This window comes from Oreochromis aureus, linkage group 15 (assembly GCF_013358895.1).
Source record: "Oreochromis aureus strain Israel breed Guangdong linkage group 15, ZZ_aureus, whole genome shotgun sequence".
Lineage (NCBI taxonomy): Eukaryota > Metazoa > Chordata > Actinopteri > Cichliformes > Cichlidae > Oreochromis > Oreochromis aureus.
In genome coordinates, this window is record NC_052956.1 from 31,704,986 (window position 1) to 31,720,972 (window position 15,987).

Below are 15,987 nucleotides of genomic sequence, written 5' to 3' on the forward strand. Positions count from 1 at the left end.
ATCCATCCATCCATCCATTCGCTTCCGCTTATCCTTTTCAGGGTCGCGGGGGGCGCTGGAGCCTATCCCAGCTGTCATAGGGCGAGAGGCAGGGTACACCCTGGACAGGTCGCCAGTCTGTCGCAGGGCCAACACATAGGGACAGACAACCATTCGCACTCACATTCACTCGCACATTCACACCTAGTGGCAATTTGGATTATCCAATTAACCTATCCCCACAAGTTGCATGTCTTTGGACGGTGGGAGGAAGCCGGAGTACCCGGAGGGAACCCACGCAAACACGGGGAGAACATGCAAACTCCACACAGAAAGACCCCGGCCTGATGGTGGAATTGAACTCAGGACCTTCTTGCTGTGCGGCAACAGTGCTAACCACCGTGCCACCGTGCTGTCAAGAGTGTATTATTTAAAAAAAAAATTGGAATACTTATTGCACACGTCTTTTATAAAGGAATGCTCTGTGCCGGTTTAGCTGGTTTAGGCAAATCCACCTACTCTGTTTTTTGTTGTGATAACATAAAAAACACCTAAAATTTAAAGGATTCGCCTAAAAGCTATTCTGGCAATGACATGAAGAACCTACTTAGTTTAGCCTCTTGGATTAATGCATAATATCTTTTTTTCAGCAATAAAATTGAATGAGGTCAAAATAATAAATCATACCTTTCAATCACATTGTTTGTTTCAGAATGAGCGTGACTGAAGCGACGGCCGTAGTCACACCACATGTGGCCAATGCCTTCCCAGTGCTTCTGAAAATACTGGCACACCAAAGGGTATTGCTTAAATGTCTGGCAAAACTCTGCTGATGTGGCTTTAAAGTCTTCCTCCTAAGAGAATTGGATGCAACAGAATATATTTCAATCCATTTAACAGACCTATTGAAATCTTTAATATTATGTATTGAAGCCCTTTTCCTTTTATTGAATAACATTAAGAATTTTAAGTTATTAATAATATGTTGTGTTTTTGTATTAAGAAGCAATTATTTCTTCCCTAACAATGGCTAAGAAGCATATTTGGTTTCAGCATCTGTCTGTGAAAGAATCCCACTCACAAGTTCTACTGCACTGTGGGTGACACAATGATGGCCTGCACAGCTTAAGTACTTATTTTGATAAGCAAGATAAGAAGCCAGTTTTAGAAATCATTTCAAAAATCAATTTTGTATCTCTCTGTAACTTTTTTTAGCAACTGAAAGTTATTATGCTCTTAGTGTAATCAAGAAATCAAAATGTGAAATAGACAAATTACACTTACAGATGTGCAAGCTTTCAGCTTACAAAAGAAAGAAATGATTTCATTTCTCTTTTGGGTGTTAGAAAGCCCATGGACCCCAGACTCAGATTTTGAAAGCCATCGATTAACAGCCTGTTAATGTAAGAGAAAAAAAGTTAATCTGGAGAGAGAGACAGAGGAGCAGCTGTATAAAAGCATAAAAGAAAGCTGGCGTCCAAAAATAACTTTGTCACTCACTGGACAAGAGGACCTGTGCATTACAGAAATCAACCAGGCAAACATATTTTTAAATGTCAAAAAGAGCTTTGGGAAGCAGCCACCAGAAGATGAGTGCACAGTGGTCTTAAATGGATGGACATAGTCACTCAACATTTTATCCCTTTATATTCATTAACCTGAGTAGGTGAATATCACAATGAGGCAAATGTGTTTCAGGTGCATCTTAGATAACGTGAAAAGAAAACAATGTGGTTTACCTGCAAGACATGGTACCAGCATAGAAGGATAGCTGACTCTGGAAAAACCTTCTGCAAAGCATTTATTTCCGCAAAGTCTTTGTCAACCATAAATGCTCTACAGAAAAAAAAAAAAACACTAAATGAGATTAAACAGTATGAAAATGTTTTTGCTATCTCAAAGCACCACTTTAATGCCAAATTAAACATTTCAACTCACAAGTAGATATATAAAATACTGCATACAGCCTATAGGAATAACTTTAACAACTGGAAAGGAATGTTTCTTGCAGCCCATGCTGCAGCTATAGCATTAGATTCTGGCATGTTATAACTTTTTTGAAAAGGAATTATTTCAAAATTAATAGCTGTCAATGTATTATTTACCTCGGGGAAGTTGGTAAATGCTCACAAACTATTCCAAGAACAGTTTCCAGGGTTTTCTGACTTTCGTTGCTGACAATAGCATAGGCCACAGGGACTCCATGCCCATGATCATCTCTTACAACAAGTGTGAATAAGGGAAATGAATACTGGTTAACACAATGCGTGGTGTCAACAAATACTAACTGTTTTGCATAGTTCTTCATGTTTGATTTCATTACAGGTGTCTGCAAAACAATCATTAGTTCTTGGTCAGATGTGTATGGTTGATAGGAGAGAACATGTTCTTGATGTTTTCCATTAAGTAAGGTATGTACACTTTGACTGTCTCTACAGTTAAAGTGCTTCTTCCTCATCATGCAGGTTCTAACACTGTCAATGTCATGTGGTGTGACAAAATGCTCTCTGTTGTGAAGATCTCTGTGTCCATGTTCTTTGGCCCATTTATGACATTCGGTTAGTATGATGGCTGGCTTAGTTCCAAGGGAAAGCAGTTCCTCAATCTTCCTCCTCAAATCACTGGAAATATTGTTGAAATGTGCGTCTTTTGGGTCCGAAGGATCATGCCCATCATGCTTATCATATGTACGCTGCACGATGACTGTGTGGTCTTTCCAACATTTGAGTACTTTAAATGAAACATAGGCCTTACAGCCCACTGCTCTGTAGCTGTTTCGACTTTTTTTTCCAGCTCTGATGCAGTTGAATTTGTAATAGTCTCTTTTCCTGTCTTTACCTGAGGCCACATTTAAACATGTATAATGTCCATGAAGGGTTAATGAGTTCAATTTTTCTAACACAACACTGAGTGGGTCCTCCTGGCATTGTGACACATGCACACAAAGTTGTGTATCTTTTCCAGTTCTTTTTTTTTCGTCATTCAGGACACTTCTAATTATATCGTCCATTTCTGGTGGAAAAATAACAAAGGTTTAATTAGTCAGTATTCATTAATTCATTTTAACTTATTTTGGGGTTTTTTTGCAATACAATGTAAATATTAAATATAATATTAAAACAATATATATATAATATAAAACAAACAGGGGCTAAAAGAAGTGCCTAAACTTTCATATGGTATGTCTCTGGCAACTTTAACACAATGTCCCTGGGACAACTTTACACAATGTCCCAGGGACAACATTTACACGATGTCCCAGGGACAACTTTAACACGATGTCCCAGGGACAACTTTAACACGATGGCCCAGGGACAACATTTACACGATGTCCCAGGACAAATTTGTAAATTTCGGGATTACTGTTCCTCTCCATAGAATCAAGAACTCCTGTCCAGTTTCACAGCTATGGACCAGTTAATTATGTTTCCAGGTGATATTTTGATTCATAGATTCAGCACACAACCATTAGTCTAGGCCTTTTAGTTCAAATTCTCTTCACTTATGTTTGTAAAATGATCAGGGAAGCTACTGCAATTTTGCCTGACATTGTTATGACAGCTATATTCACCTGTACATTTATTATATATCATAATATATTGACGGGAGAGCTATATTCACCTGTACTTTCATAATAAATCATAATACATTGACACGCAGTCTGGAGAACACTGGTTCGCAAGTAGCCTATCACTAGCAAACAACCAGCTATCCATTTCAAGGAAAACATATGTATTATGCTTACCGTTTATTAAAGAAAAGTATCTTGAGAGGAATTGAAATTGCTGGATCAGCGGACAAAAGGCATTTTCTCGGATCGGCAGACAAAAGGCAGACAAAAGGCGGACAAAAGGCAGTTTCTCGGATCGGCAGACAAAAGGCGGTTTCTCAAAGAACATTTGTTTTTTTAAGGCGGGTATTTTCCGAAGTCGCAAAAGTATGACGTCACAAGAAGGTGAATGGTTACTTGTAATGTGGACCCTGGAACAACATTAATTATGATGATGTGGGAACAACGCCAACACGGGGATATCAGATCGTCCTGAATATCATAGCCCTTCATTGTCTGTTTCCTTGCTAGGTGTCAGTCATAGGAGTTCCAGCCCACAGTGTGTGTATATCAGCCTTAACTTTTGTTTATATATCCCCAGCCCAAGTGTACTCGTGTAATGTCCCCACGTAGTTAACATAACCACAGTTTTCACTTAGTCACCACTGCACCCCACCTGTACATAGCCACTAAAACTCCACATTAGTGTGTATTCACGTTTTGTCACTGCTGTAATAAATTCTTGTCACGTTCATCCGGTGTCTGTGTTGAATCTCTTTAGAGTCCAATCCGCCCTATACGGCCTGCGCCGTGACAGGATTCTGTGGCCACAAAATGAAAATCTGTGGAATAATCTGCAACACTTGAGCACACTCGAGTGTTACACAATTTATCAACTCTCAACAATTTCCCAACTTCCAACTAGAGTAGGCTTCCAGGCTTCCTCCTTTGGTGATGCAGGATTACCCACAAGTCAGAGATGCAGACTCCTGGGCTCGGAGTGAGGTAGGAGTTGAATTTGACTGTAAGGTAGTCACTAAAGTTTCCAGCACACCACCAAGATCGTTCAACTGTTCATAACTACCCTCCTGCTGCTTCTGCTGGAAGGTTTGTTGCTATTCAAATCAATCAAATCAAATCAAATCACTTTTATTGTCACGTCACATGTGCAGGTACACTGGTACAGTACATGCAGTGAAATTTTGTGTGCGAGCTTCACAAGCAACAGAGTTGTGCAAAAATACAATAACGTAAAACAAGCAAAATATAAGAATGGCTAAATCTGAGTGTAATAAATATATGTACAATATAAGAGTGTATGCATTACTGGATGTGTATACTAAATATGTTTTTGTTTTTTTACGTGTGTGTGTGTGTGTGTGTGTGTGTGTGTGTGTGTGTGTGTGTGTGTGTGTGTGTATATACATATTTTACAAATTAAATAGATTAAACAATAAAATAAAATATATAAAATATACAGTATTCAGTGAGTGGACCCACTAAATAAGGCTTCTCAAAGTCTAGCAACATTGTTAGGCAAGTGCCACTAAGTTCTCCAAGCCCACGGTGCCCAGATTGTTACAATTTTTGACCGAAGTACTCGAAATAAATGCTCTGAAAGAGTTAAAGACTTTAATGAACACGTGATTTTATTATACGAGAATGATGCAAAGAAAATTTACACTTTGCACAAAAAGTAAGGAGACCTTATATTACAATATGTACATTACGACTGAGGTTTAATGCCTATGAGGAAAGAATGGTGCTGGAGCCAGCATAAATATTAATGCAAACATCCTGTCTAAGATGCTGTCCATATATATATAGATTTATGTAAGAATAAGAAATGAGTAAAATTCCTTCCTTTTCCCACCGGTATACACTGTTTCTTCTTTTGTTATACAACATACTGGGTTTTACACAGCTTCCGACACTGCCCTCCTGCTAGTATACTGAAATGGGATCTAAAGGCCATTGAGGCATAAATGCATGCAGAGAGCAGCAGTAGTATGACATGTCAACTGTCTGTATGCTGTTAACCTGAACAGACTTACCAAGCACAGACATAAGCTCTGTCCTGTGGATAGGTCTTCTTTACACAGACACACACACACACACACATATCTATATCTATATCTATATCTATATATATATATATATATATATATACACACATATCTATATGTATACATATAAACAAGTCAAGAGTATCTGTAAGAGATTAATGTACTGATTGCCACATCTGCTGGTGGTTTCCCATGATGCGCTGATCACTTTTTCTTCACTCACCTCTTTTCACTCTTGTGTTTATACACCACTTTCCATTTAATCATATGTTATAATTAGGGATGTGTATGACTAGTTGACTAGATGACTATTGTCACTGGTCAGCACCAGACGTATTAGTTGTTTCATCTAATTATTTTACATTTTAATCAATGCCCAATGCTGGACAGTTTCTGTGTCTTAAATGTTATGCAGTCATCTGCCACCAGGTGGAACATTGTTGTTGGGAAACACCATAAATCTAGGTCTGATATTTCTGTTATTACTGTTATTGTTAGGTCGTTCAAAAGTGAAAGAATGAGATCGCAAATAGAAGCAGTGGAATTGACCTTTTTCCAAAGGGTAGATGGGCTCTCCCTTAGCATAGGGTCCAGAGTTCAGGCATTCAGGAGGTTTTCAGAGTAGAGCTGCTACTCTTCCACATTGAAAGGAGCCAGTTGAGATGGTCACCTCCTAGGTAAAGTGTTCCATGTCCTACCAGGAGGATATAATCTCTTCAGTGTGTCTTGGGTCTTACACATTGGACAGATTATATCTCTCAGCTGGCCTGGAACACCTTGATGTTTCTCTGAATAAGTTGGAGGAAGTGGCTGGTGAAAGGGAGGTCTGGGCTTCACTGCTAGCCTACTGCCTACACCACCCAGCTTCAGATAAGCAGAAGAAAATGGCTCAGCATTTCATCATTTATTGTTTTTGTCACGGTTTGCGGGTGCAAGCCGTGTGGAAGTTAATTAGGACCGGGCAGCGGCAGCTCAAGTGCAGGTAAGAATTTATTAACAGTTAGGCAAATAAACAGAAATGGCGAGTGACACTAACAGGTAACCTAAACTGGGAAAACTAACAAAGCAAACCAGAAACGAAGATGCAGGGAGGTCCGAGGAAACACACATGGAGAGACGAGGGACATCGAGGGAAACAACACAGACGAACCAGCAACTAACAGAGGCAGACACGAGGTTTAAATACACAGAAGGATAACGAGGAATGAGACACAAAAGGAGGGCACAGCTGGGAGTAATCAGACCTGACGAGACAGGGAAGAGTAAACTGAACACACTGAGATAAGACAGAGACTTTTTAAAGTAAAACAGGAAACACATGCACGTAATGACACCGACTCAAAACGCAGACTAAACACAGGGATACACTGGTAGGAAAGAATGAACACTAACCGAGGAAGAACAGAACCAAAATTACAATAATAGAAAGCACAAAACGCTGGGTCAAAAGGACCCAGGATCATGACAGTTTTATTATTTTAGCTTTTATTCAAGCGAGATGTGTCTGCTACTGGAACTCTATGTGGCATTTATCTGGACTCTAATCTGAGGTGTTGTTAACTTAATTTCTGAGGCAGGTGATTTGGATGAAGCAGCAGCAGAGGTGACTCATGGTCTTCCTTTCCTAGGGCAGACGTCGTTTGAGCCAGTGTCATCGTAGCGCTTCATGGTCTTTGCAACTGCACTTGGGGCCACATTCAAAGTTTTACCAATTTACTGGACTCATTGACCTTCGGTTGGTAAAGTAATGATGGACTGTGATTTCTCTTTACTTAGCTGATTGGTTCTTGCCATAATATGAATTCTAAGAGTTGGCAAATAGAGCTGTCAGCTGTGTACCAACCTGACTTCTGCATAACACAACTGATGGTCCCAACCCCATTAAGAAGGCAAGAAATTCAACAAATGAATCCTGTCAAGGCACACCTGTGAAGAGAAAACAATTTCAGGTGACTAGATCATGAAGTTTGGATTGCAGCACTGTCGACAAAGTAGCTACTTTGTCAACAAATTTTGAGTAATCTAAAATATAGGACATATAGAGTTATTTATATTTTTTTTTTCTTTGCTACATATTTCCATATGTCTTTCTTCATATATTTGATGTCTTCAGTATGTATCTACAAGAAAGTAGAAAGTAGTAAGAATATAGAAAAACCATTAAATGAGAAGGTGTGTCCAAATTTTTGACTGGTAGTGTAAATAAGACTGAATTAAAGGTCATTTTGGGCAGCATGGTGGCGCAGTGGTTAGCACTGTTCCCTCACAGCAAGAAGGTCCTGGGTTCCATGAATCTATGTTTGCATGGCTTCCTCCCACATTCTAACAATATGCAGATAATGTGGTTAGGTTTATTGGTCATTGCCAATAATTATGAAGGATTGTCTGTCTCTGTGTTGGGCCTGGTGTTGGGAAACTATTGAGCCAACCCAGTGATATAGTCAGTTGTGCAATGAGAAATGGCAACAACCTAGAAAATTAAACAAAAAATATGTTTACCATCTTAATTCAAACTTTTTATCAAATAAAATTACAACACACTTCATTTTGTATAAAACTTGATAAAATTAGCTGCCTCCTGTCCTCTTCAAAAATGTATCAAGTAGTGGTGCAACGGATCAAAAATCTCACGGTTCAGATCGGATCACAGTTTTAGGTCACGGATTGGATCAGTTTTCGGATCAGCCAAAAAAGAAAAAAGAAAAAAATTAACATTTACTTATTTACTTATTGAAGTATTTTTTGCCTGTTAAAAACATTCAACTCAAGACTCATTCCACGCAATTATATATTTATTTATAAAGCGTCAAATCACAACAACAGTCGCCTCAAGGCGCTTTATATTGTAAGGTAGACCCTACAAAAATACATACTGCTCATTATATCGCACTCCGCTGTGATATAATGAGCGCTCACGGTCACGTAGCTTTCCGTGTCCTTGGAGGGCTACCCATTTTTACTTAGGGCAACAGAAGATGCCTGGGACAGTTCAGCCATAACTTTAAACTTTTCCTGCTCATACATGCTTGGAACGATCTTGCCACTAAAGTGGATATCATAGCAGGGCTCAAGCACGTTCATCATAGTTTAAACCCCTTGTTTTGCACAACGGAATATGGCCTCCCGTCTGCAGCTAAACACCCCAATAGCTTTTGTAATAGCTTTAGCCCGGTCGGATTGGGCAGCAAAGGGCTGCTTAAATACCGCAAACTCCTCTGCTCCTCCACTTGGACCGCTAGCGCTGGCCATAACTATCGCTTGACAGACCCACCATGCACACCATACACATACTTTTTTTTTCTTCTTTTTCGAATCTTTGGATCACGTGTGTGCCTAACCGTGGAGTGGGATCGGTTCGGATTACGGATCAACCGTGATCCGTTGCACCACTAGTATCAAGATACCTTTTTGTTTTTTTTATAGTTACCACAGACAGGATAGTTTGCTGTCCTACTGCCTGAAATATTCACTGAAGCACATTTATGTATTAATAAATGACTGAAATGATTAAATTCCCCTTTTTTACAATGTAAGAGTTGACAAAATTTGCAATAATCACGTCTGTTAGGAAATTACTGAGCCCTTACACTGCCATTGTGCAGCCTCAACAGTATGAAAACCTAAATTCACTCTGACAGAAGTCAGCAGCTTTCTGATAGATAATTTGGAAACAATATTTTGGGTGTAAAATCACAGAAAGACGCAAATGATATAACTTTCAAAACAAAGCAGGATATACGTTGATATACTATATTTTTTAAGCCAGAGGTTCCCAAAGTGTGGGGCCCGCCCCCTGGGGGGGCGCAGAGCCATTGCAGGGGGGGCACGGTATGAAAAGAAAAAAAAAAAGAGCGCTTGGACACTGTGGACAGGTTTTTGGCGGGGCTCCCACATAAACGCAAAGCAGGAGATGAAGCATCGCCAAATATGTTTCCAAACCAACTTCCTTCCAAGCCAGCGCTGGGCTCTCCAAATCATGGACAAACAGTATCCCACATCAGGGGCGATTTTAGCCCATTTTTGGGGGTGCTTCAGCACCCCCAAAATGAATCAAAGCACCCCCAAAGATTTCTTACTTTTTTTTGACAATATTTGCTGTGTGACACACTACTAAAAATATAAAAAGCATACAGTACTTGGTTGAGACGGAACATTTTAACAACAAAAGTATAGATAACCCCTCCCCTCCCAAAATGGTTTGTTCCAGCTCGCCTCACTCTGGCTCTAGGGTCGTTGCTGCCAGAGCGATGGTAGCTGAGACGCAGCGGAGCGGAGGTGGAGTGCCTGGATTAAAACAGGACATATTAGCAGCATTTAACCTTCAGTTACTCTTTATGTAGTTAGATAGGAGTCATGTTTCTTTTTAGCTGAAAAACCTTACACCAGGTAACCTGCAGTGTTGAAAACGTGTTTTCCAATGATGTTTACTACCCTACAATCCGTCCTACTCTGTAGTAAATTCAGCGACATTTGACCGTCCTGTTGCTCCCACTGAAATGTATACAGCCTATTTAAAAACTTAAAATTGTCCGTAGCCTGCTGTTGTTACCACTGTCCTGTTTGAAATGGATACTAACTAGCTAACTGACTGAATGCCCATTAACCTTATAACTCCTGTTGTGTGTGTGTGTGTGTGTGTTTGTGTACAGAGAGACAGCCAGGTTCATAATGGATATAAGGAAGTTTTTTCAAAAACAGGAGCCACATTCAGGTAAAAGTGTAAGAACAAATGATCCATCAGTAAAGGATAATGTTGGATCAGTGTTTCAATATTTTATATCTTTTATTAGATGTTCATGTAAGTACACTGAGAGAGGACTTTTCGTTAGTGATCTTAATAATTTTTTTTTTCATATTAATGTAATTTTTTCATCGAATTGAATACAATCTAATTATGTATGATTGTCAGTCCAAAGAGGGAAAAGAGAGAGGAAAGAGGGGAACGTGAGGAGAAAGTACAAGGTCAGGAAGAACCAGGTAAGAAAACAGACAGGGAACAGTGACAGGCAAAACAGAAACTATTAAACTGACGAAGAGAAAAAACCTGATTTTACTCATACAGTCTGGAAGTTTTGTCCTCCTATATTAAAGCTGCTATACAGAATCTGCAAAACAAACTGGGTTGAAACATTTTTTGACCCTCTTTAACAACATTCCAACATAACATTATCATTGATTGGGAGATTAAAATTAATGATATATTTTTATGTGGTTCAGCCACAACTCTACTAAAACCTCAGCCAGTAATAGGTAGGCCAACTTTTGGACTGTCCAGTTGTCTGTATGACTGCCGCATACAGTGTGTACCACCTGAGAAAAATGTCAAGCTCTCCCAAGTACCACTATGAAAGCATGAAACTCATAAATCTTACAACACAAAATTAGTATTATTAAATTAGTTAAATTAGTATCTGCAGTAAAGATTTTTTCATACATTGTATACATTCTACCACGGGCAAAGTTGCCTCCATTTTTATAGTTTTTTATTAATATTTTGTAATAATTTATTCTGTTTTGGGAGTGTTTTTTATGTATCTGTATTATATTATACATACACATTAAAAGTGAATCTCTGTCCAAAACATGCACTCAGTTTACTTCTTACTCACTATGAGCATCATTTAAATAACCTTTATCAGATTTGATGGTTTTGTTACAGACTTCTCAAAAAAGTGTTTTGCTTTTCTTTCACAAATGTGGGGATTAAATTGTGTTAAAATGTACAAAACGGTGATGTCATGTTTTGTGACGAGGACCCAGGCAGAGAGACTTGTTGAATTTAAGAATCTTATGATTTAATAAAGAAATTTGCAGACTTGCACAGAGACGGTAAAATTCTGATGACTGATAGCGGAAATGAAGACAACAGACGATGAGGACAGGGAGGAACAGGGGTTTAAATGCACCAAGGAGACAGTCAGAGGGAACTCGGGACAACTGGAGACATTTAAGGATGCCTGGACTGACAGAGACAGGGAAGAAGTCTCATCGTGACGTGTAAAGTTTATCTTGCCTGGCTGGGCAGCTCTCTGTGTGCTCAGCACCCCCAAAGCTCTGATCCTAGAATCGCCCCTGTCCCACATTCTTGATTTTTAGTTCACAAACACTTCTTGTAATAACTAACTACTCCTGACATTTTGGACATGTTAGCTCTTTATGCAGTAAAGTTACAGTGGGATACAAATAATATCAGGCTGATCCTGCCGTAATTTGTTCCCCCGGTTCAAATCATGGACAAACAGTATCCCACAGCTGTTTATGTGTTTAAACCCATTTTGCACATAGAGACATTTTTTGAAAAATATATTGATAGCAATGTTGAAAATTATTACACAGGAAAAAAAACAACTACACGTAAAATAATTACACCGTGACGCCTCTGCCTTTCTAAATGGAGGGACAGTAACTGCGTGTGTATGTAAGCGTGTAAAAATTGAAGATAGTCAGATTAACAGTAACAGTATCTGCCATTCTGCAATTCATCTCATGTAAACAATAACGTGGCGCACAGCGTGACGTGAAAAGAGGCACATACCTTTGACGTTGCGTGACGAACTCTGTAATCCTCGTCCACACATAAACGCAAAAAAGGAGTTTTAAATAATCTCCGTTTTCGGTGAATCGCAACGCCGTTTACGTGTTGACGAAAAGCCCAAACGCATAGAAACAGCTGAGTTTTCAAAAATACCCGTGTAGGTGTGGACGCAGCGTAAAAGAGTTAGTAGTATATTTTATTACTACCTGTAATTTATTGCCATTTACTTGTATTTGCTTAATTGTTTACTAAATGTTTGAGGTGTGAAATAAACCGCAATGGAATTTGTAAACAAAATATGGGTGTGTGTGGTTGGAGGATGTGTTTGGGGGGCGCGAACATTTTTCTTGTAAAAAAAAGGGGCCTGGCAAAAAAAGAACCACTGTTTTAAGCAAAGCTGTGTGTGCTCTTTGTAAAATATGGAAAATAATAAACACATACAAACTAGTAAATCAGTTCTGGATGTTGGTCTTCTTACAATGTATGCAAGATTTCAAAGGTTTCTCAGGAGTGATAGAGATGCTCCAGCACATCACATAAATTAGACTTGATTGCAGCTCTAAATTTTCCATAGGGACTTTTCATATAGTGCACATGATTGGAATCAAACTAATTATTGACATTTTTTTTACAAATGGACATGTATTAAAGTAACACCAAATGAAACAAATTTAATAACCTTGACAAACTGAGGGGCAGAGGGACTCCTGCATCATTCCCAAATGGCAGCTCAAGCCCACTGCACATCGAGTTACAATAGTGAAGGAACATCCCAGTGTCTCCAGGCTTCTTGGGTGGCTTGCAATGTTTCAGTAAACAGTGTGTTTGCTTAATTGTTAGCAACCACAATGCACAGGGAATGCCTTCAAGTACCTCAAAACTAGACCCAATACGCCCTTACTGTTGTCACACAGTTTACAGTTTCACTCCACACCCAAATATATTTATTATACTGTGATTGCTTGGAGAGTGCTAAACCCAAGTGTCTACAGATACTTCTGAGGGGAGGAGAGCTTCTGCCCCCAAGGCTCTGGATTCTGGCCTGATGTGGGGTCCAGTGGGGTTTAGGCCAGCTAAAATAATATGTGTCAAGGGATGATTTTATACTCTTCTCAGCATTTTAACATGCTTTTAAAACTCCCCTGTGGTTCACGTTTGGTCACAATGTTACAAACTTTAACCTACCTACAGTGGTAAAGTTAAATAAAATTAAAAAAACAGAGTGTAACCACTCAAGCTTGACGAACGCTGAATGAAATATGAAGAGAAAATTACATATTTTTTCAGGTTTTATACCAAAAACTCCTCAAACAAATTACAGAAGATAACTCCCTCTTGGTTAATTATGATGAACATGGTGTATAAGTGCAGAGAGAATTACTTTAAAACCTGGGGGTTGGGAATCTGATCCCAGTTTGAAGCAGCATATAGAAGCACAAATATAAAATTAAAGCTGCAAGCAGCGATATGAGGGCCCTCGCACCCCAGCACGTCGAGCCAAGCCCAACACCTAAAACCAGTGCGTCCGATCTGATGTCACATTGGTGGAATTCATGCATTTAACCACCAGCTAAAATTTCATCTAATTCAACCATTATGATAGTCGTCCCACTAGGTGGCGCTCTAACCATTACTGACAAATGGCATAACCGAGTTTTCCGAGCTCAAGTCTCATCACGCCTGCGACCTTTGGGAGAGATTGGACATTGTGTTTTTGAGTGACAGCAGATTACTGCTTTTTGGCGAGTGATTGAAACTCCACGTGCTGCCATGACCATCCTGTTTCCCTGGACGTAAAAAGCTTCGCAATTTAACATCACAAAGGTCTTTAGATTCCACACACTGGAGATCGCCTCAATATGATGAAATCCCTTGGAGGAGTTCGTCAAAGTATGAGGCCTGAAAAGAAGGGAAATTGTCGCCAAAATTACACATTAATTTCAAAATGTCTGACTTCCTGTTGGATTTGGGATATTGCTCCAAGAGACTTTTTTGTACATCGTGGTATCTTCCATAAGCTTACCAGGTTTCAGACTCATACAGAAAACACAGAGCAGGGGCTGTTGATTTGAAATTTTGTAGGGGGCGCTGTGGAGCCATTTTGCGCTATTCAAGGAAAATGGTAAAATAACAAGAAAGCGCTCTTCACATTGGAGGGATGCGCCAAATTTCAAGACATTTTAAACTTTCCAAGCCCCTCAAAAGCCACTTCATTGTTCATGGCGAACCGCGTTGCCACCAGGGTGCGCCGTTCAGTTTAAAGTCACAATTTTCTCACTGAAGCATCATGAGGGACTGATGGTGATATTCACCACTTTTGAGGTGGCCACGATGAACCTGTGAAAATCAGTACAACAAAATGAAAGACATGGCATTTCCTGGTGCCACTAGGTGGCGCTCTATGTATTCCTGACAATGGGCACATCAATCTGTTCAGGGAGGGTCTGACATCATGCCTGTAAAGTCTGGTACTGATCAGATTGGATTTCATTCAGTTACACTAATTTGTTTCTTCATGGCGAGACATCAATGTTCGCCATGCTGCTGGGGTCACACCCTTCCGCGAAAACTCACAGTTTTCACTGTAACCCAAGACCAACTCCTTAAGGCTTTCCTGGAGAAATTTAAGGCTGCTGATGTCACCCATCACATTACTGTACCCCAAAGTGTAAAACATGACATTTCCTGTTCCCACTAGGTGGCGCTGTCCCTGGTGTCAAATATGGCACTTGAAATATGTTCAGGGGTGGAGCCTTATCGTATGTGTGCTCTTTGGTCCAGATCGGAACATATATGACAAAATGAGAGGCAATAAGATTTTCATGGCGAGTCATCAAAATTCGCCATGGCGCCACGGCCTCACCGTATCCTGAAAACTCAAAAGCTCCGCAATTTAACATGGCCCAGGTGTGTAGTTGACACTGACCAAATATGAAGCTTATGCAATCAAATCCCAAGGAGGAGTTCGAAAAGTTCGAGGCATGGAAATGGCAAAATTAGAGCCAAAATGTCACCTTCACTTCCAAATGGCGGACTTCCTGTTGGGTTTAGGACATGGCCATAACAGACTTTTTGTGCGTCTCCTAACGTTAGATATGTGTTCGAGTTTCATACATGTAGGTCATACCCACACCGGGGCTCGCGTTTTCATTTTTCTAGGTGGCGCTACTGAGCCAATTTTCCTTGATATTTCTGAGGACATTAAAATGCGTAAATTTTCACCAGACCTGACGCGTGTGCAAAATTTCATGAGTTTTTGAGCATGTTTAGGCCCTCAAAAGGCCGATTCATTTGCCGTAATAATAATAATAATAATAATAATAATAATAATAATAATGAACAGAGCAGATACAATAGGGCCTTCGCACTTTTGTGCTCGGGCCCTAATAATAAGAAAGCGGAGTAGATACAATAGGGCCTTCGCATTCTCGGTGCTCGGGCCCTAATAATAATAATAATAATAATAATAATAATAATAAACAGAGCAGATACAATAGGGCCTTAGCACTCTCAGTGCTCGGGCCCTAATTAAAGCTGCAAGCAGCGATATGAGGGCCCTCAGTGCGCGTCGAGCCAAGCCCAACACCTAAAACCAGCGCTTCCGATCTGATGTCACATTGATGGAATTCATGCATTTAACCACCAGCTAAAAATTTCATCTAATTCAACCATTATTATAGTCGTCCCACTAGGTGGCGCTCTAACCATTACTGACAAATGGCATAACAAACATTTCCGAGCTCGAGTCTCATCACGCCTGCGACCTTTGGGAGAGATTGGACATTGTGTTTTTGAGCGACAGCAGGTTACTGCTTTTGGCAGTGATTGAAACTCCACGTGCCGCCATGACCACCCCG

General features: G+C 39.8%; 1 protein-coding gene across 1 annotated transcript; it reads right to left on the minus strand.

Annotated features, from left to right (window-relative positions):
- Positions 1-647: 647 nt before the first annotated feature.
- LOC120433011 lies at positions 648-3,123 on the minus strand. Its single transcript, XM_039598453.1, has 4 exons — positions 2,085-3,123; positions 1,719-1,815; positions 1,264-1,374; positions 648-833 (listed from the first exon to the last, which is right to left on the minus strand). Exons 1-4 carry the CDS (start codon positions 2,987-2,989, stop codon positions 648-650), a joined length of 1,299 nt encoding a protein of 432 aa, XP_039454387.1. The 5' UTR covers positions 2,990-3,123.
- Between the last annotated feature and the right edge of the window lie 12,864 nt (positions 3,124-15,987).